Genomic DNA, 21,321 nt, shown 5'->3' with positions numbered 1-21,321 from the left:
ACAGAAAAAGACTTATTATTCCATTTCTCAATTGGAACCACAATTTGGGGTGGTTCCCCAGAATCTTTTTAGCATTTTTAGCCAGACTACAATTCCCAGGGTTCTGTGGGGGGGGAGCCATTATTGTTAAACCGTTACAAAATGTATATAATTTCGTTTTTGCCATATGTCACCTTGAAATAAAAGCTTGTATCGAGAGTTAGCAGAATCAGTTTCTACATGATTCCCAAGGAAGTTTGATCTGTTCCTAGTTTAAAGAAAAATCTTTTGGTTCTTCTCATCATGCGAGTCTTGGGCTTTATTAAAAAATGGAGGCTCTGGTTTGAGTTACAGGATATCTTTTTGGTTTGTTCATTTAAATATTTATAGTTTACCCTTCCCCTTAAGCTGGGCCCATGGGGATGTACGCAGCACTTAAGATCATAAAATAACATTGAGGCAAAGCACAACCAATATGTAATTGATACAAGAAATAGCACACTCAGACAAAAGCTCTCCTAAATAATAGTTTTCAAATGTTCTTATGTATGCAAATAGGGAAAGGCAAGATCAGGGCTGGCCAAACTTGCTTAATGCAAGAGCCACATAGAATAAATGTCAGATGTCTGAGAGCAGGAAGGAAGGAAGATGGATTGGGGAGAGGGAGGTGGAAAGAAAGCAACTTTAACTTTAAATGTGTTCTCCAAGCTGCTGGCTGGCTTGGCTTGGAGAAGTGATTTAAAGAGAGAAATGCCTTCTCCAAGCCAGCCAATGGGATGGTGGGGGCTTCGAGAGCTACACAATATGTGTGAAAGAGCCACGTGTGGCTCCCGAGCCACAGTTTGGCCACCCCTGGGCTAGATCTTGCCTTTGCTGGTAGTCCATTTCAAAGCACTGGAGTGGAACTGAAAAAGAACTAGAGCTACTAATCAGACTTCTGGGACAGCCCAGAGAGAGAAGGAGCGGTTAGGATGGATGAAGTTAGTGACAAAGGATACATACAGGAAGAGACGGGAAATACCTGGGTCATTATTTATATTATATTTAATGGATGTTGTCATTGGTTAAATGTTGAACCAGGACCGGGGAGACATGGTATCAAATCCTTGCATAGCTTTGAAACTCACTAATGGATCTCGGACATCTCCAGATATATACCTAACCTACCTTGCAGGATTATTGTGAGATTTAAATTGAGAGCTGCTGTGTTTGTTGAGGTAACCTTAAAGAGTAGGTGAGTTGTAAGCAGTATTCCCTCTAAGCTGAGTTAGTGTGGCCTAGCTCAGTTTTTTTAGCATTCGGCTCACACATTTTTTGCCTCAGCTCAGGAAAAATGGCCCCAGAGCAACCTAATTTATGCCGTAGCTCACAAGTTAGCATTTTTGCTCATAACTCTACAGCTAAGAGGGAGCGTTGATTGTAAGTAATATACGTAACTGTGATACGTTCGAGGTTAAGTGTCTTATTTTGGATGGAGGAGATTTTAAAGCTGCTTTCCCCCCAAAAATGTACACGTTTTCAGAAAAGTTTTCTGCTCATCCTTTTAAAAAAAAAACCCCAGGTTGGCCATTGCTATCGTGAGCATCTTGCAGACTTTCCACAGCAGCTGAAGGATCTACTTTCTTACCATCACACAATGCTGGATCCTGATCTTCGAATGGTGCGTCTGATAATTTCTACCATATTTTCTCTTCGCTGGGTCTTGAGAGGGGAATTCTGCAAGAGGTTAGATCTCTGACACAGTTTGTAATGGCATATACTGTATGTGCTGTATGATCACTAGATATCCTGGTTAGCATTTGCCTGTTTCTGAGACTGAAGAAAGCAGTTCTGACATGCATCACACCTATTTCCTTAACTGCAAGGACTAGAAGCTTGAGCGTTTGCAAAAAAAGAAAGCAGGCATTAGGTTGACTTCCATAAAGATCACAAATAAGGTGGCTAACCACCTGGAGAAAGAGTGTCCTATCCCTTCAATAGAGGGATCCAGGTGATGTTATTTACCTTCCTGCTCTGAAAAGCTCCGGCTACCCATTTCCAAGAAGAAGAATGCAGATTTATACCCCACCCTTCTCTCTGAATCAGAGACTCAGAGCAGCTTACAATCTCCTTTATCTTCTCGTGTGGCCACAACAGACACCCTGTGAGGTGGGTGGGGCTGAGAGGGCTCTCACGTCAGCTGCCCTTTCAAGGACAAACTCTGAGATAGCTATGGCTGACTCCAGCAGGTGCAAGTGGAGGAGTGGGGAATCCAACCCGGTTCTCCCAGATAAGAGAGCTATGGCTGACCCAAGGCCATTCCAGCAGGTGCAAGTGGAGGAGAGGGGAATCCAACCCGGTTCTCCCAGATAAGAGAGCTATGGCTGACCCAAGGCCATTCCAGCAGGTGCAAGTGGAGGAGAGGGGAATCAAACCTGGTTCTCCCAGATAAGAGAGCTATGGCTGACCCAAGGCTATTCCAGCAGCTGCAGGTGGAGGAGTGGGGAATCAAACCCGGTTCTCCCAGATAAGAGAGCTATGGCTGACCCAAGGCCATTCCAGCAGCTGCAGGTGGAGGAGTGGGGAATCAAACCCGGTTTTTCCAGATAAGAGAGCTGTAGCTGACCCAAGGCCATTCCAGCAGCTGCAAGTGGAAGAGTGGGGAATCAAACCCGGTTCTCCCAGATAAGAGAGCTATGGCTGACCCAAGGCCATTCCAGCAGGTGCAAGTGGAGGAGAGGGGAATCAAACCCGGTTCTCCCAGATAAGAGAGCTGTAGCTGACCCAAGGCCATTCCAGCAGGTGCAAGTGGAGGAGAGGGGAATCCAACCCGGTTCTCCCAGATAAGAGAGCTATGGCTGACCCAAGGCCATTTCAGCAGGTGCAAGTGGAGGAGAGGGGAATCCAACCCGGTTCTCCCAGATAAGAGAGCTATGGCTGACCCAAGGCCATTTCAGCAGTTGCAAGTGGAGGAGTGGGGAATCAAACCTGGTTCTCCCAGATAAGAGAACTATGGCCGACCCAAGGCCATTCCAGCAGCTGCAAATGGAGGAGTGGGGAATCAAACCCTGTTCTCCCAGATAAGAGTCCGCGCACTTCACCACTGCACTAAACTGGCTCTCACGTCCCCACCCCACCCTTGTTGCTGTCAAGTCACAGCTGACTAATGGTGACCCCCTCAATGGGGTTTTCAAGGCAAGAGACTTTCAGAGGTGGTTGGCCATTGCCTGCCTCTGCACAGCAACTCTGAACTTCTTTAGTGCTCTCCTATCCAAATGCTAAACAGGGCCGACCCCGCTTAATTTCCAAGCTCTGACAAGATTGGGCTAGCCTGGGCCATCAGGTCTGGGTGGAGACAAACAGAGGTGGCTTTGCCATTGCCTGCCTTTGCGTAGAAACCCTGGGCTCTCCTGGTGGTCTCCCATCCAAGTACTAGTCAGGGCTGACCCTCCTTAGTCTCTGAGATCTGACAACATCAGGCCAGGCTGGGCCTTCCAGAGGAGGGCTCCCCACATTAAGCCTATATTAAAATTCCCCATTTGTGCAATGAAGCCTTGATTTCACTGTGTGTTGATAATATGTTCTGAGTGTAATGATCATATGGCTGTATTAACATTCTTTGTTTCCTTCCTCCCTTTCTTTGCAGACTTTTTGCAGAGCCCTGATCCTCTTGCGAAACAAGAACCTGATCAACCCCACGAGCCTCCTGGAACTCTTCTTCGAACTCCTCCGCTGTCATGATAAATTTTTACGAAAAGTGAGTTGCAGAGGTCTCGAGATCGTTAAACCCTATCTGGTAAACAGGGCTTTTTTTGTGGCGGGAACTCCTTTGCATGTTAGACCACACACCCCTGATGTAGCCAATCCTCCTGGAGCTTACAGTAGGCCTTTAAGAAGAGCCCTGTAAGCTCTTGGAGGATTGGCTACATAAGAGGGGTGTGGCCTAATATGCAACGGAGCTCCTGCTACAAAAAATCCTTGCTGGTAAACAAAAAATAACTTAATTTGCCTAGATTTGTCCCATCAGTTTTACTCATTTTCTTTTTATCCCTTGCACCTATCTTAAGCTTCTCCTTGAGATGGGTTTCTTCTGTTATTCTATAAATTGCTGGGATCTCTTGATAGCAGTTTATTTACCATTTTATGTAGTACCAGGACTTTTTTAATAGAAGGAGCTTCTTTGCGTATTAGGCCACACCCTCTCAAGTAGCCAATCCTCCAAGAGCTTACAGGGCCTACTGTAAACTCCAGGAGGATTGGCTGCATCAGGGTGTGTGCGGCCTAATATGCAGAGGAGCTCCTGCTACAAGAAAGCCCTAGGTAGTACATTTTATCCTGCCTTTCCTCCAGGGAGCTGAATGCAGCTTCTGTCATTCTCCTGTCCTCTGTTTTATCCTCACAACAACCCTGTGAGGTAGGTGAGACTGAGAGTGTGACTGGCTCAAGATCACCCAGCAAGTTCCTTGGCAGACTAGGGATTCAAACCTGGGTCTCCCAGACCCTCATCTGCAACTCTAACTGTTACCCTACACAAGCTTTATAGAGTTAGGATAGTCCCCATGTGGGACCTGGGATTTATTTCATTGAATTTATAACCCGCTCTCCCAGAATTGGCACAGATTGAGTAAGAGGGCTGGTTTAAAGTCCACCTGGGTTCATGGCCAAGATGAGACTCGAATCTGGGACTTTGCGAGTTTGGGCAAGCACAATGGAGGTGCTTCTACATTCAGCTTGCTTGTGGTTTTGGGGTTATGTGACTACAGGTGGCAGCGACCACATGGAATTCTGCCTGTCAGCTGTCCACATGTCCATTTTTCTTCCAATTCCTTCTACCCCTTGAAAGCCAGTTTGGTGTAGTGGTTAAGTGCGTGGATTTTTATTTGAGAGAACCGGGTTTGATTCCCTCCTACTCCACATGCAACTGCTGGAGAGACTTTGGGTCTGTCATAACTCTCTCAGAGCTGATGTGCTCTAGAGCCGTTTCTGTCAAGAGTTCTCTCAGCCCCACCTACCTCACAAGGTGTCTTATGAGGAGGGGAAGGGAAAGGAGATTGTAAGCTGCTCTGAGGTTCCTTTGCGTAGTGATAAGCTTTTAACTATAACGGTTTTAGTTACTGTAATATTGGAGATTACTCTTCCAAACTTTTATCACTTCGTCCTATTATTATTACTACGTATAATGTTACAGATCGTTGTACGTTGATTGTTTCTCTTTGTCGGCATATAGGCTGATTTGTACTGCTCTCTTCTTTTTTTTAAAGTTACTGTTATGCCAATAAAGTTTTTTGGAATTGGGTAGTAAAGGGCAGGAGGATATAAATTCAGTCTCTTCTTCTACTATTCCTCAAAGAGATTTCAAAGATTTCTAGTGTTTATGTTCCACTCTGTCATAACTCTCTCAGAGCGGATGTGCTCAAGAGCCGTTTCTGTCAGCCCCGCCTACCTCACAAGGTGTCTTATGGGGAGGGGAAGGGAAAGGAGATTTCAAGCTGCTCTGAGGCTCCTTTGGGTAGTGATAAGTTTTTGTTTCGACAGACATTGTACAATCACATTGTGACCGACATCAAGAACATCAACGCGAAACACAAGAATAACAAACTGAACACAGTAAGTTCTGGACTCTTCTTTTTTTCCTTCAGCTCTTGAGGTAACACCATGTTGTAAAGCACCCTGTGAGTTTGTGTCCCTTTAGGCCTCAGTCTGGGAAAGGGTTATGCCCTTCTTCCCTCCTCCTTGCTCTTGGATCCCCATGAGTGTAGCAAGGAGTCCTTCTTAGTCCTTTTAGGACCTTCTATCCAGGGCTTTTTTTGTAGCAGGAACTCCTTTGCATATTAGGCCACACCCCCTGATGTAGCCAATCCTCCAAGAGCTTTTAGGGCTCTTAGTACAGGGCCTGCTGTAAGCTTCAGGAGAATTGGCTACATCAGGGGTGTGTGGCCTAAGATGCAAAGGAGTTCCTGCTACAAAAAAAGCCCTGCTTCTGTCCCATTATATCTCTGGTAGCCCCATTCCTGCCCTGCTGGTTATCCCTGGAAGAGCCCTGTGGCCCGCACAACAGGCTATCCCTTGCCAGCACATACTTTGTGTGAGACCAGGATAAAAGATGTGTCTGTTGCCAGGACAACCACTGGATTTCCCGCCTTTCCTGACTGGTCCTTTGAGCCCCACAGTTGGTCTTTGCTGGCATATTGTGGGGGGGCTTTGTCAGGGTAGGAGCCCCCAACCTAATTCTCCTGACGTAATTTTTTGCTTGCCCTTCAGACGCTTCAGAGCTTTATGTACACAATGCTACAGGACAGCAACCCAACTGCAGCCAAGATCTCTCTGGATGTGATGATAGAGCTCTACAGGAGGAATATCTGGTAGGTTGTGGGGGAGGCTGCACAGTGTGTTGACACAGGAACGAACCGCGAGAGCAAATTGTGTGTTCGAGTTGGTAATACTGTTCCTTTTTGGCAAGACATAAATAATCTTTGTTTCATTCTTCACAGGAATGATGCCAAAACGGTGAACGTCATCACTACCGCCTGTTTTTCCAAAGTCACCAAGGTGAGAAAAAATATATTAGTGTTTTGGATGTTCCTGTGTGAGTTTCTTTGTTACATAAGACTACTCGGGGACATCTTCCTTTTTCTTTCTGTGCGTTCTTTGAGCACATGTACTCGGGCTTTCTCAGTTTTGGCCCCACAGCTGTGGAATCAACTCCCAGAGGAAATGCGGGCCCTGCGGGACATTGAACAATTCCGCAGGGCCTGCAAAACCATCCTGTTCCAAATGGCCTTCACCAGCTGATACTACTAAATTGCCAAGTAAACTTGCCGATGGAATAACACTAAATGTATTAATGTTTTTAGAATTTTATGGATTTTAATTAACTGTCTTCCAATGTTATTTATTATACAATGTATGTATCGAATTTTATGCTGTTAGCCGCCCTGAGCCGCTTGGTCGGGGAGGGCAGGATACAAATAAAATGTGACTGACTGACGTATCCGTGAAGCCGCCTTATACTGAATCAGGAGTCCTAAATAGGATGGTCAGCTTCCTGGGGTGCGTGGGAAATGTCCTGTTCCTTTAGTAGAAGCTTAACAGGGTATTTATATGCTAGGTAGGTGTTTTTTAACTCCATTTGGATACCGAAACATTTGAGGGTACAAGGATCTGTTGCTCTCAAGTTCTAGCATTTGGGGAGAGAGAATTTTCTTTTCATCAGAATTGTTTTGTGAAGAAAAGAGGGGGCCACACCAAGGCAAAATGAAATTGAAAAGAAGAAGATGATGATATTGGATTTATATGCCAGCCTCCACTCCGAATCTCAGAGTGGCTCACAATCTTCTTTACCTTCCTCCCCCACAACAGACACCCTGTGAGGTGGGTGGGGCTGGAGAGGGCTCTCACAGCAGCTGCCTTTTCAAGGACAACCTCTGCCAGAGCTATGGCTGACCCAAGGCCATGCTAGCAGGTGCAAGTGGAGGAATGGGGAATCAAACCCGGTTCTCCCAGATAAGAGTCCGCACACTTAACCACTACACCAAACTGGCTCTCAAGACAAATGGTGCAAAGGAAAGAATCTTTAATGATTGTGTAGTGATTGTATATATGCTTTATATATAAAAAGCATTTGGCTTATGCATTGTGCGTAATCCTTTTTATATATACTTGTACCCTCAACCTTTTAGGAGGTATTTGTGAGTTTCCTGCCTTGTGCAGGGGGTTGGACTAGATGACCCTGGAGGTCCCTTCCAACTCTATGATTCTATCCAATTCCAGTTTGGGGTTAGGGTTTTGCCCCTTTTGTTGTGTTCTTTAGCTCCATGCCGTGAAAAACTTCACCTGCCTGTTTCCACACATTAAACTTCTCTTAAAGGGGCAGGACATCTTCTTCCTCCAGGTTGTTGCCAACCCTAATTGATTGAAGGCTTGGGTCTCCATTGAGCCACTGTGAGGTAATGGTTAGCGTCTCAGGCTAGGATCTGGGACATCCAGGTTTCAATCCCCACTCTGCCATGGAAGCTCACTGGGTGACTTTGGGCCTAGCCCTACCTCACAGGGTTGGTGTGAGGACAGAGTAGAAGAGAATGTTGTATGCTGCTTCGGGTTTCCCTTGGAGAGAAAGGCAGGGTAAAAACGAAGTACATCATAAAGTAACTCATTCCTGTCCAGTTAGGTTGATAGAGCACCAGAGGCAGATGGTAAAAGGTGGCTTCTATTTATTTATTTATTCTTTCTCCAAACATCTCATGGCTGTTCCAGATACTAGTCGCTGCCTTGAAATTTTTCCTCGGCAAAGATGAGGACGAAAAACAAGAGAGCGATTCGGATTCTGAGGTTAGTGCGTCCTGTGTTGCGTTGGGATGGAAAAAGTTATTAAAATCACGACCGATGGCCCTTGATCTGCACGCTTATGAATTGCTTTGATCTTTACAAAATTACATGCAAGAAGAATGATAAAGAATCCTATTCTCTCACACACACACCCCAAAATTTCTCTCTTTAGGATGCATAGGTGCTCCCTTTCGACCCATGTGGATCCTCAAGGCAGCTAACACGTTTAGCTTAAACGTATGGAAATTACATATACAGTAAAAAAAAGAACAATGAACTGTGTTAAAAATCAGCACCCATAAGCAAATACAGATGGGTTATTGTTAAAAGCATTTTATTTCACCATGAAAAATGTAGCAAAGCTTGAAGAGCTTTTATCAGTGAGCCTATGTCGGCGTGATGCATTTAAAAAATGTTGCATTCAGTTCTTTGGACCTGCCCCCCCTAAAAAAAAATCTCTAAGCAAGTATATCTCAGTAGAGGGTCAGTACCATTCTTTTCTTTCAAGGAAAGTATAAAAGGTGTGTTTCCTTTATGTCCCTCTTAGGAAAGTACTCTAAACAGAGGGCAAGGGTGAATTATGTATAAGAACAGAATGGTTGAACCATCCCCACCACCAAATACCAGCATCTGCACACTTTCCTGTTCTGTACTATAAAACAGGGGTGGTCTTTCTTACACATTGTGTGGCTCTTGAAGCCCCCACGACACCATCAGCTGGCTTGGAGAAGGAATTTAAGGTTAAAGTTGCTTTCTTTCCGCCTCTCTCTCCCCCATCCATTTGCCTCCCTGCCTTGCTTTCCTGTCCCCAAACATCCGATGCTCATGTCTCGCGGCTCTCAAATGTCTGACGTTTATTCTATGTGGCTCTTATGTCAAGTGAGTTGGGCCACCTCTGCAATAAAAGAAGAAGTCTGCATTTTGGTCATTATGCCAACTTGGTAGGGAGGCTCGAACACTCTCTCGCGCTTGCATCAAGAATGATACGTCTTAATAAAATTGTATCCTCTGTAAGCCTGCTAGAATTCCACTCTCTGTAAGTTCTTTTGCATATTTGGCCACATGCCCCCTGATGTAGCCAATCCTCTGTAAGCCTGCTAGAATTCCACCCTCTGTAAGTTCTTTTGCATATTTGGCCACGCGCTCCCTGATGTAGCCAATCCTCTGTAAGCCTGCTAGAATTCCACTCTCTGTAAGTTCTTTTGCATATTTGGCCACGCGCTCCCTGATGTAGCCAATCCTCTGTAAGCCTGCTAGAATTCCACCCTCTGTAAGCTCCTTTGTATATTTGGCTACACCAGGGGTGTGTGGCCTAATATGCAAAGGAGCTCCTGCTAGAATTCCACCCCTGCCCATAACAGACACCCTGTGAGATGGGTGGGGCTGAGAGAGCTTTCCCAGAAACGGAGTGAGTCTTCTCTTCCTGATTGACCTCAGAAAAGGGGTGTGCGTGTTGACTTATAGCAGATTCCCCTAGCAGTTATTTGCTCCTATGCCTTTATAAGGCTTCCAGAAACACAACAGCCCTTTTGTTGGAAATATGTCCCAAATGACTTTGTGTTTATCTAAAATGGTGAGTTGCAAACAAAGGGATGGAGGGGATTCAGGCTCCTCAAATCATTTTTTCTGTCCATAACGTTTCTTCTCAAGGACGACGGTCCCACGGCGAGAGACTTAATGGTGCGATACTCCACCGGAAAGAAGAGCACCAAGAACAAGAAGAAGCTGGAGAAAGCCATGCGAGTCTTAAAGGTGAACAGCGAGAGCCAGTGTGGTGGGAAGAGGTGGGGAAACCTGGGTTAAGAGTCCCGAGTCAGCCGTGAAGTTGACGAGGGGACTGTGAACAACTTTTCCTGCTTCACATACCTCACGCGGACCCCACTGATGAAGAAAAAGATGATGATATTGGATTTATGCCCTGCCCTCCACTCTGAATCTAAGAGTCTCAGAGTGGCTCGCAATTTCCTTTACCTTTCTCTCCCACAACAGACACCCTGTGTGATAGGTGGGGCTGAGAGAGCTCTGACAGAAACTGCCCTTTCAAGGACAGCTCTGCGAGAGCTATGGCTGACCCAAGGCCATTCCAGCAGCTGCAGGTGGAGGAGTGGGGATTCAAACCCGGTTCTCCCAGATAAGAGTCCACACACTTAACCGCTACACCAAACTGGCTCGTTGTAGTGTAGCAGTTACTGTGTTGGACTAGAATCTGGCAGACCCAAGTTCAAATCCCTCTGTTGCCATGGGAGCACACTGGTTGTTCTTGGGGTGCTCACGCTTGCTCATCCTAGCCTACCTCTTGGGTAGGTATTCCTGTAAGGATAAAACAGAGGCAAGGAAAATGATATTGTTAACCACTTTGACAAGAGAAGCGTGGTGTGCAGACCTAAATAAATATATCCCACCCTTCCCACCTTCCAGGCTAGGTCAGGGTGCCTTGTCCAATAGAACAAATTTTTGAGTCCTGTGGCACCTTAAAGACCAACTATTTTTTTTTTCAGTGTATGAGCATTCATGTGCAGGCACACTCCCTCACACAAGCTCATACCTTGAGTAGACTTTCGTTGGTCTTAAAGGTGCCACTGGACTCAAAATTTGTTCTACTGCTTCACGGTTGCACACCTGGATATGCTTCGTCCAGTGTTACTGAGCGGGGCAGGAAGGAAGCCTTCTCTGTTTTTGAGGAAGTGCTGCTTGATTCATCTGAACTTCTTGCAAAATGGACGTTCTGCACATTGGGTCAAGCAGAATTCCACGAGCCCAGGCTATTCACCAGCCCATTGAGAGCCAGTTTGGTGTAGTGGTTTAGTGTGCGGACTCTTATCTGGGAGAACCGGGTTTGATTCCCCACTCCTCCACTTGCAGCTGCTGGAATGGCCTTGGGTCAGTCATAGCTCTCTTCTCTGGGAGAACCGGATTTGATTCCCCACTCCTCCACTTGCACCTGCTGGAATGGCCTTGGGTTAGCCATAGCTCTCTTATCTGGGAGAACCGGGTTGGATTCCCCACTCCTCCACTTGCAGCTGCTGGAATGGCCTTGGGTCAGTCATAGCTCTCTTCTCTGGGAGAACCGGATTTGATTCCCCACTCCTCCACTTGCACCTGCTGGAATGGCCTTGGGTTAGCCATAGCTCTCTTATCTGGGAGAACCGGGTTGGATTCCCCACTCCTCCACTTGCACCTGCTGGAATGGCCTTGGGTCAGCCATAGCTCTCTTATCTGGGAGAACCGGGTTTGATTCCCCACTCCTCCACTTGCACCTGCTGGAATGGCCTTGGGTCAGCCATAGCTCTCTTATCTGGGAGAACCGGGTTGGATTCCCCACTCCTCCACTTGCACCTGCTGGAATGGCCTTGGGTCAGCCACAGCTCTCTTATCTGGGAGAACCGGGTTTGATTCCCCTCTCCTCCACCTGCACCTGCTGCTGGGATGGCCTTGGGTTAGCCATAGCTCTCGCAGGAGTTGTCCTTGAAAGGGCGGCTGCAAGAGTTCTCTCAGCCCCACTCTGTGACCGCTCTGAGATTCAGAGTAGAGGGCGGGATATAAATCCAATATCATCTTTTTCTACTACTAGATCATTTATGCCCCTGTACAAATCGATGGTGCAGCCTCATTTGGAGTACTTTGTACAATTCTGGTCACCACACCTCAAGAAAGATATTATAGCAGTGGAAAAAATGCAGAAAAGGACAACTAGAATGATTAAAGGCTTGAAACACTTTCCCTATGAAGAAAGGTTTAAACTCTTGGGGCTCTTTTGCTTGGAGAAACGTCGACTGAGGGGTGACATGATAGAGGTTTACAAGATTCTGCATGGAATGGAGAAGGTAGAGAAAGAAGTATTTTTCTCCCTTTCTCCCAATACAAGAACTCGTGGGCATTCAATGAAATTGCTGAGCAATCAGGTTAGAACAGATAAAAGGAAGTACTTCTTCACCCAAAGGGTGACTAACGCAGGGAATTCACTGCCACAGGAGGTGGTGGCGGCTGCAAGCATAGACAGCTTCAAGAGTGGATTGGATAAACATATGGAGCAGAGGTCCATCAGTGGCTATTACCCACAGCGTATTGATGGAACTCTCTGTCTGGGGCAGTGATGCTCTGTATTCTTGGTGCTTGGGGGGGCACAGTGGGAGGGCTTCTAGTGTTGTGGCCCCACTGATGGACCTCCTGATGGTGCCTGGGTTTTTTGGTCACTGTGTGACACAGTGTTGGACTGGATGGGCCATTGTCATGAGCCAACATGGCTTCTCTTACGTTCTTATGGTTCCCAACCCCAGGACCCTGCAGAATCCGCTGCAATTTCGCAGGGCCTGTAAGGTGGAAATGTTCCGCCAGGCTTTCAAGTAAGGACAGCAATGGCTGCCAAGTTGCCACCTTATTCTGCCATCTTTTCGGGCTAACCCCTCCCCACCGTGATGGAGCAACAGAATTGAGAAGAATCCACCGGGGTGCTCATAAGATTGTGCTTGTGTGCACCACAATGCCCGTTGACACTTTCCCTGGTGTCCAGTCACTGTTTTAGAAAGTGGGCAGAGCCAGGTGGGGCTTTTGACCAATAAGGCTTCTGATTGGCCATTGAAAATTTGATTGGCTGGGCAGATATTTGAGAACGTCACGTTGGCAGCAGCTTGCCACTGCAGTGCAATGATCTTCATTGGGTGACCAAATGTAAGCCCCTGCAGGCATTTTTCTGGCTGGCTTCTGCCTCCTGCGGCAGCCATTTGACCACTGGGCCCAGCCCACTGTGCTGTGTCAGAATTCTAGAGGCACTCACGGGATCAAAAAGTTTGGAGGCCGCTGCACTAGATATGTTGCTTAATTTTATGCTAGAGTCCCGCTGAAATATGGAAGGAAGCCTGCTTAAAATCCACCAGGGACCGAGCCTTTTCTGTTATGGCCCCTTCTTGGTGGAACCAGCTTCCGGAAGAGGTGAGGGCCCTGCGGGACCTCGCCCAGTTCCGCAGGGCCTGTAAGACAACCCTCTTCCGGCTGGCCTATGACTAGCTGGTACAAGAAACCATGTGTAGTTATACTAGATGCCTGCTGTCCCTAATGTTTTAAATGGTTTAAGCATTTTAAAATTTTAAATGTATTAATTATTTTAACTGTTTTATGCCTGAATTGTATTTATGTGAATTTTTGTGCTGTGAGCCGCCCTGAGCCACTTGTTGGGAAGGGCGGGATAGAAATCATAAAATAAATAAATAAATAAATCATGCTCTCCTTCCCCGTTGGACAGAAACACAAGAAGAAGAGGAAGCCGGAAGTGTTCAACTTCTCAGCTATTCATTTAATCCATGACCCACAAGGTAAGGGCTCCCGGCCCTGGGTGTTCATACTCTTCTGCTGAGGGGTGGTGGCAGGGATTTTTCTTGAGCAGGAACGCACAGGAACGTAGTTCTACCGGCTTGGTGTCAGGGGTGTGTGGCCTTATATGCAAATGAGGTCCTGCTGGACTTTTAAAAAAAAAAATTATTTTTTTATTTGAGATTTATATCCCGCCCTTCCCACCAGGTGGCTCAGGGCGGCTTACAGCATATAAAATCTGACATAAAAATATAAAATTATACATAAAAATTGGACATTCCATTATTTACATAATTAAAATCTAAACATTCACATAGTTATGTACTTAAAACATTCAAGACATACGGCGGTCTACAACTACACTCAATTTCAAGTTTCAGTGTTTCAGTGCTGGTTAGTTGTAAGCCATCCGGAAGAGGGCTGTCTTACAGGCCCTGCGGAATTGAACAAGGTCCCGCAGGGCCCTTACCTCTTCCGGCAGCTGGTTCCACCAGGAAGGGGCCATTACTGAGAAGGCCCTGTCCCTTGTAGTTTTCAAACGGGCTTTCTTTTTCTACCCAAAAGCCCTGTTTGGAACAATGGTGGTGTCAGAGGGTGTGGCCTAACACGCAAATGAGATCCTGCTGGGCTTTTTCTACCAAAAAAGCCCTGGACGGTGGTGTGCTGGGAGGGCACGGTGGGACCCGCTAACACTCTCTGGTGCCCACGAAATATTTCCAGAAAACGAGTGGACCCGGATGGGGCTTCTGATTGACCATTGGGGTTCTTCTTGGCGGTGCAGATTAAAGTAATGTTGGTTTTACTCTTTCCCAGTAGATATTTTTTGAAATTATTCCCCCTTCCACTTGGGTTTCCTTGGTGTGTGGCCTCTTGTGTGTGTCTGTTCTGGTGGCAGACATTTTGTGGTTGCACCCACCCCTTCGTGTCCAAATTCCACAAGTGCCCCCAGGCTCTAAAAGGTTGGGGAACCCCTGCTTTAGACACATGTGCAATTGATTCAGCCTTGCGCGGCCTGGGACCAACATACCTGCGGGACCGTCTCTCCCCATATATGCCCCGGAGGTCGCTTCATTTGGCCTCCCAAGATCTTTTGACTGTCCCCGGCCCAAGGGATGCCCGTCTTGCCTCTACCAGGGCTAGGGGTTTTTCGGTCCTGGCCCTCAACTTGGTGGAATCAGGTCCCTATGGAGATCCGGGCCCTACCTGGCTTATTAGCCTTTCGTAGGGCCTGTAAAACGGAGCCGTTCCGCCAGGTTTTTGGATGAGGCAGCGGGCGTCCTTTTGTTAGATCGGTTGGCCTCCCCTGCTGTAGCATCATATTGTAGCAGCATCGGTGCTGAAAAAAAAGTATGCTATTAACATGGCGTTGCTGTTTCATCATTATTTGGACTGTTTGTTACTGATATATGGCCTAGGACCTGCCTACCTTAGGGACCGCCTCTCTCCATATATCCCCCAGAGAGCACTGAGATCTAGCTCCCAAAATCTTCTCAAAATCCCTGGACCAGGGGAGGCCAAACTGAAAACAACGCGAGAGCAGGCCTTCTCAATGATGGCTCCCCATTGGTGGAATCAGCTACCAGCGGAGGTTCGAGCCCTGCGGGACTATAATCAGTTCCGCAGGGCCTGTGAAACTGTCCTTTTTCAAATGGCCTACAAGATGGAATCCTGAAGTGACACCCAGCCATCTGATATGTACTGTGTTGTACTATAGCACCTTTAACTGTTGTGGTTTTAATTTAATTTATTTGAACGTATTTTATTGCATAATGTATTTATCGTAATCATGGCACATGCCATGTCTGTGAGCCGCCCTGAGCCTGCCTCGGTGGGGAGGGCGGGATATAAATAAAAGTTGTTATTATTATTATTATGTGGGCCAGTAGGTTATGTAACATCATAATATATGGTATATAAAGTGCTAATTAAGGAGCCCCGTGGCGCAGAGTGGTAAAGCTGCAGTACTGCAGTCCTAAGCTCTGCTCACGACCTTAGTTTGATCCCGGCGGAAGCTGGGTTCAGGTAGCTGGCTCAAGGTTGACTCAGCCTTCCATCCTTCCGAGGTCGGTCAAATGAGCACCCAGCTTGCTGGGGGGAAAGTGGAGATGACTGGGGAAGGTAAGGGCAAACCACCCCGTTAAATGTCTGCCATGAAAACATCATGATGTAACGTCACTCCAGAGTTAGAAACGACTGGTGCTTGCACGGGGGACCTTTCCTTTCCAAAGAGGACCAAGTACTGCAGTCTGAGCTCTTTGCTCACGAACTGAGTTTGATCCTGGTAGAAGCTGGGTTCAGGTAGCCGGCCCAAGGTTGACTCAGCTGTCCATCCTTCCGAGGTCAGTAAAAGGAGTACCCAGCTTGCTGGGGAGGGAAGTGTAGATGACTGGGGAAGGCAATGGCAAACCACCCCGTAAAAAAGTGTGCCGCGAAAATGTCGTGATGCAACGTCACCCCAGAGTCGGAAACGACTGGTGCTTTCACAGGGGACTACCTTTACCTTTTAAAGTGCTGATTAGATTCTGAGTCCAATGCTGTAACTGATTTTAATAATAATATAAGGATCAGAGCATGTTTTGCCTGGAGTTAGGTCTCGAGAGGCAGCACTTGTGCAGTTATAATCATCAGGGAGGCCTCTTCCGCGTTTGGGTCAGCTGCCCTGATGCAATAAGGCTTAGCCATCTTTTAAATTGTTTTAAATTGTGTAATTGTTTTTATAATTATATGCTGACTGATTTTTAATGTTCTTTGATTTGTTGTTGCCTGCTCTGAGCCTCCTTGTGGAGAGGGTGGGATAGAAATCGGGAGGGGGGGGAATCAAATAATGAATCCGTTCTCTTCACATTTAATGAGGGAACTGGTATCATTTCTCAGAACCACGTATCTAAGGTTAGCAATCAGAAGTTCCGAGAGAGGGGACTACCCCCGCTTTAAGCTCTGAGGTGATTTTTTTTTTTGTGATGGATTCCTCCTGGTCCCTTTTCTCTCCAATTCCCACCCTTCCTCCACGTTTGTTCAGACTTTGCAGAGAAATTGCTAAAACAGCTGGAGGCCTCCAAAGAAAGATTCGAAGTGAAGATGATGGTGATGGAACTTATTTCTAGACTCGTTGGGATCCATGAGGTAAGAGTTTGGAGCGCTGGCCAAATTGGGGAGGCCCCACCAAAAACCCTTCCGGATGGCAGCCGTTTCGTTTGAACGAAGTCAGAATCTATGCCAAAATCGTATAATAGTTTGGTATCTAAACCAAACTGGTTGTTCTTTCAGTTTTGTTAATTATACTATTTTGGCATAGATTCTGTCTTGGTGCTGTTTTGCATGCTTCATCACAGCCCACCAGCCGTATGTAACTCTGCTCATCGTACCCCATTTCATTGTCTAAGTGTGCATGCACATAAAAGCTGAATAAAACTTTGTTGGTCTTACTGGACTCCAACTTTATTCTAGCGCTACCCTGTTGCCTTTGTAGAAAAGGCCCTTTGAATAATTCAGTGTCACACAGTTTGCAGAAAGCCAGAAGAGAGAGCTCTTTCCTGGCCTCAGGTAGACTCTTCCACATCGTTGGGACTGTGTGTGCAGGTACGTGTCGATTGTCATTGATTTTGCCCATTTGTATCGGCAGTTGTTGATTTTGCCCATTTGCAGGTTGCCCCCTGTGGAAGGCCCGGCTCCAATGAGCACTGTGGAGAACTCTATATGGGAGAGGGAAGGGGGGGGCACTAAAAACTAATCCTGTGAATAAAGCAGTAGACAAGTTGCACCTTTAAGACCAACTAAGTTTTATTCAGAATGTAAGCTTTCGTATGCTCTAAGCAGACTTCATCAGACAAAAATGGAATGGCAAGCAGTCCTAAATATAGAGAAAGTGGGCAGTGAGTTGGTATGTAGTGTCATGGGAATGTTTTTAGCAGATTAAAAGGATCACAAATTGGGGTCTGTGTTTGTTTGTTAGGGTTGTTAACTGGGCTGTTTTCTCCCCATAGCTTTTCCTCTTCAACTTCTACCCTTTTGTGCAGAGATTCCTGCAACCGCATCAGCGAGGTAGGAGTATAATCTTTTCTTCTCTTTATTTTACTTTCCACATGAACGCATGGATTTGCCTTATACTGAATCAGACCATTGGTCCATAGAGATCAGTGCCGTCTACTCAGACTGCCGGCAGCTCTCCAGAGTCTCAGGTAAAGGACTTTCATATACCTCCTACCTGACCCTTTTAACTGGAGATGCTGAGGATTGAACCTGGGCCCTTCTGCATGCAAAGCAGATGCTCAACCAATGAGCCACAGCCCCTGCACTTTACTTTCACTTGTTTCTCTGAGGTAGCGGTAGAGACTTCTTCTGATCCATTCTCATACTGTTTGCTGAGGCAGGTCTTACATTAGATGCTGTGAAGAACCAGTGTGGTGTGGTGGTTAGAGCGTTGCTGTGTTTAGAGTGTTAGGCAACCAAACAGAGTAACACGGAAAATGGAGCAGGCAAAAAAGCACGTAAGCATCTGCGAAAAACCAGCGTCTACCAATATGCGAAATATCTATCACAAACTTTATACAAATTCACAAAATGCTTATTGAATAATACAGAAATAAATATTGAACAATACAGAAGAATATTCAAATCATAAGAATGCTGACCACCCCCGCACCCAAAGTCTTTCAAACTGCAGTCAATGCCGCTCACTCCAGAATCGTGGGTCCAGGCGATAGTGTAATGAGTCATTTTTCCACAGAGTCCAGTGCTCCAAGTACTCTAAAGAATCCCAAGCGTTTCAACCTTTCCCTATGAAGAAAGGTTGAAACGCTTGGGACTCTTTAGCTTGGAGAAACATCGACTGCGGGGTGACATGATAGAGGTTTACAAGATAATGCATGGTATTGAGAAAGTGGAGAAAGAAGTACTTTTCTCCCTTTCTCACAATACAAGGACTCGTGGGCATTCGATGAAATTGCTGAGCAGACAGGTTAAAACAGATAAAAGGAAGTACTTCTTCACCCAAAGGGTGATTAACATGTGGAATTCACTGCCACAGGAGGTGGTGGCGGCCACAAGCATAGCCACCTTCAAGAGGGGTTTAGATAAATATATGGAGAAGAGGTCCATCAGTGGCTATTAGCCACAGTGTGTGTGTAACTTTTTTTTTGCCACTGTGTGACACAGAGTGTTGGACTGGATGGGCCATTGGCCTGATCTAACATGGCTTCTCTGATGTTCTTATGTACTCCTTTCAAACGGAGCCGGTGTAGTATCCAATTACAGCAAGGCACAAGGAACTGCGACAGGGTTGTACGTGATGCCCTGTTTCACTCTAGGTTTCTACAAGCTTCAAAAAGCCATTATACAATTTTCATAAGAGACCACTGCTTCACAATACTTTACAGACTTCAAAGTGGCAGCACAGCGCACACAGAAAAACAACTGTGCAATGTCAGTCCACTGATAAAGCAGTGTATACCAAAAACCTTCTGTTGTCCCAATAAACATATATCAAGAACAACTTAGCAAAAGGTCCAGCGGTACCCTATGATTAGTATAAGTGTCCAAATAAGGGAAGGACCTCAACAAGGCATGCTCAGCAATGCCTTGCTTCTGTATCATTGCTCCCAATGTTCGAAGTATAAATAAGATGGAGTCCTCCTCAAGTGTAAATTGGTCCTAAAAATGCTCTTCTTCTACGTGAACGCCAGCTGATATTCCACGTTTCGCATGCAAATTGCTTTATCTAGAAGCTGACATCTCCTTGGTTCTGAGAATCTCAAGGACTCTTCACAGCATTGTGTTCATTCATTCAAAGTGACACACGCTGTTGGTGTAGGCTCTAGGACAGGAGTGGCCAAACCGTTGCTCGGGAACCACATGTGGCTCTTTCACACATATTGTGTGGCTCTTGAGGCCCCCACTACCCCGTCGGCTGGCTTGGAGAAGGTATTTGTCTCTTTCAATCACTTCTCTGAGCCAAGTCAGCTAGCGGCTGGGAGAACACATTTAAACTTAAAGTTGCTTTCTTTTCACCTCTCCTCCCATCTATTTGCCTGCTTGCTCTCAAACATTGGCTGTTCATGTCTTATGGCTCTCAAACTTCTGACGTTTATTCTATGTGGCTCTTAGGTTAAGCAAGTTTGGCCACCCCTGCTGTAGGAGATGTAACCTCATCCCCCCCACTTGGCCACAAATCACATTGAGTGGCTGTGGGCCGGTAATCACTCTCTCAGTCTAATTTACCTCATGGGGCTATTGTGAGAGGGGAAAAAATGGGCGGAGGGAGAGCTGCCCTGACCCTTCCTGAGGGAGGAACCATTATGTGCTGCCCTGACCCTTCCTGAGGGAGGAACCATTATGTGCTGCCCTGACCCTTCCTGAGGGAGTAACCATTATGTGCTGCCCTGACCCTTCCTGAGGGGGGAACCATTATGTGCTGCCCTGACCCTTCCTGAGGGAGGATAAAAATATACCATTTTCGTTTCACTCTGCCCTGAGGGACTCCCATTACCACGCAGCGCTTCAGAGGATTAAAATGAATTTGGAGTGACACAACTCCCAATGAAAGTCCCATAAAGTCCTGAAAGATGGACGTTCCCTGCTGACTTCTTGCCTTCAGCATGGCCTTAACTTAAGCCTTATCTGGGTGTGTTGCATGACATCAGCAGGTGGTGGGACGTAGTTGTGTGTAGAGGCCAGCCTGTAGCTCTTTGTGTTCCCATCAAGAAGTGAGTTACGCCTCCCCCATTCCTTGTGAGGTGCTGAGGAGGAGCACAGCATCCATACAGTTTCGAAACACGTGGCTCACCAGAGTTGGGCAAGACTGGGCTCATTTGTCAGTCAGAGAGGGAAGTAGAGGGGCGGGGGAGAATCAGCTCCCAGACACGAGTATGGCCTGGGGTCCGTGTACACGTTAAATAAACCGCTGTTTCTTCCTGATTTCGCCTGTGGCCTTGTTTCTGCCTGACCACCAGCAGCTAAGGTTGCTGCTAAGGGGGAAGAAGTCTCTACCCCTACCCCAGCTCTTCAGTGCTGAAAGGTTTCCTGATGCACGCCTAGAAGCACAAAGTTATGCATGTTTTGTCAGAACTTATCCCATGCACAGTGGTATTTTCTTCCAAGGAAGCGTGGCTAGTGTTGCACTTCGATGCATGGTTTAGATTAGGCAGTTACATTCCAAGCAGAAAATATCTGTAGCGTTCATTCTACGGTGTCTTCTTTCTAGTTTATTGGGTCCTTCTGAGGATCATTGCTTCACCCCTCAGCGAAGTCTGCAGTCTGCTTTGGCTCAAGGATTATGAAACGAGAGCCTGTGCATATTTACTCACAAGTGCAACGGAGCTTAGTTCCAGTAGAAGTGCCACCTTAAGTTCCGGCCTGCCCATAAAAGGGCACATTCCTGCAGCCTCAGTTTTCCTCGGGGCCGTGCAGGGAAGGGAAGAGGGTATTTAACCCTACAGCCTCCGCTCAGGTTAGGGAAACTGGTTTCTGCACTCTGATGTTACCGTTTTATGACTTTTAACATTCTAATGGCAGAGGAGGGGAGCCCCTTTTGAATAATAAAACTGAGCAAAGGCTGAAGGAACATATGAACATATGAAGCTGCCTTATACTGAATCAGACCCTTGGTCCATCAAAGTCAGTATTGTCTTCTCAGACTGGCAGCGGCTCTCCAGGGTCTCAAGCTGAAGCTTTTCACACCTATTTGCCTGGACCCTTTTTTTGGAGATGCCAGGGATTGAACCTGGGACCTTCTGC

At 46.6% G+C, this 21,321-nt stretch overlaps 1 protein-coding gene across 1 annotated transcript in view; it reads left to right on the top strand.

The window, feature by feature from the left end:
- The window catches only part of SDAD1 (SDA1 domain containing 1), a 59,116-nt gene that overhangs the window by 1,785 nt on the left and 36,010 nt on the right, over positions 1–21,321 (top strand). Inside the window, exons 3-12 of the mRNA XM_060247174.1 lie at positions 1,541–1,639; positions 3,605–3,715; positions 5,494–5,565; positions 6,220–6,320; positions 6,450–6,507; positions 8,212–8,286; positions 9,934–10,035; positions 13,523–13,592; positions 16,610–16,713; positions 17,574–17,631. Coding sequence (XP_060103157.1) covers positions 1,541–1,639; positions 3,605–3,715; positions 5,494–5,565; positions 6,220–6,320; positions 6,450–6,507; positions 8,212–8,286; positions 9,934–10,035; positions 13,523–13,592; positions 16,610–16,713; positions 17,574–17,631 — 850 coding nt within the window. The remainder of the gene's footprint in view (positions 1–1,540; positions 1,640–3,604; positions 3,716–5,493; positions 5,566–6,219; positions 6,321–6,449; positions 6,508–8,211; positions 8,287–9,933; positions 10,036–13,522; positions 13,593–16,609; positions 16,714–17,573; positions 17,632–21,321) is intronic.

This window comes from Heteronotia binoei, chromosome 9, assembly GCF_032191835.1.
Source record: "Heteronotia binoei isolate CCM8104 ecotype False Entrance Well chromosome 9, APGP_CSIRO_Hbin_v1, whole genome shotgun sequence".
NCBI classification, from domain to species: Eukaryota; Metazoa; Chordata; class Lepidosauria; order Squamata; family Gekkonidae; genus Heteronotia; species Heteronotia binoei.
Note: the sequence above shows the minus strand (reverse complement) of the source record. Positions and strands in the feature narration are given on the sequence as shown.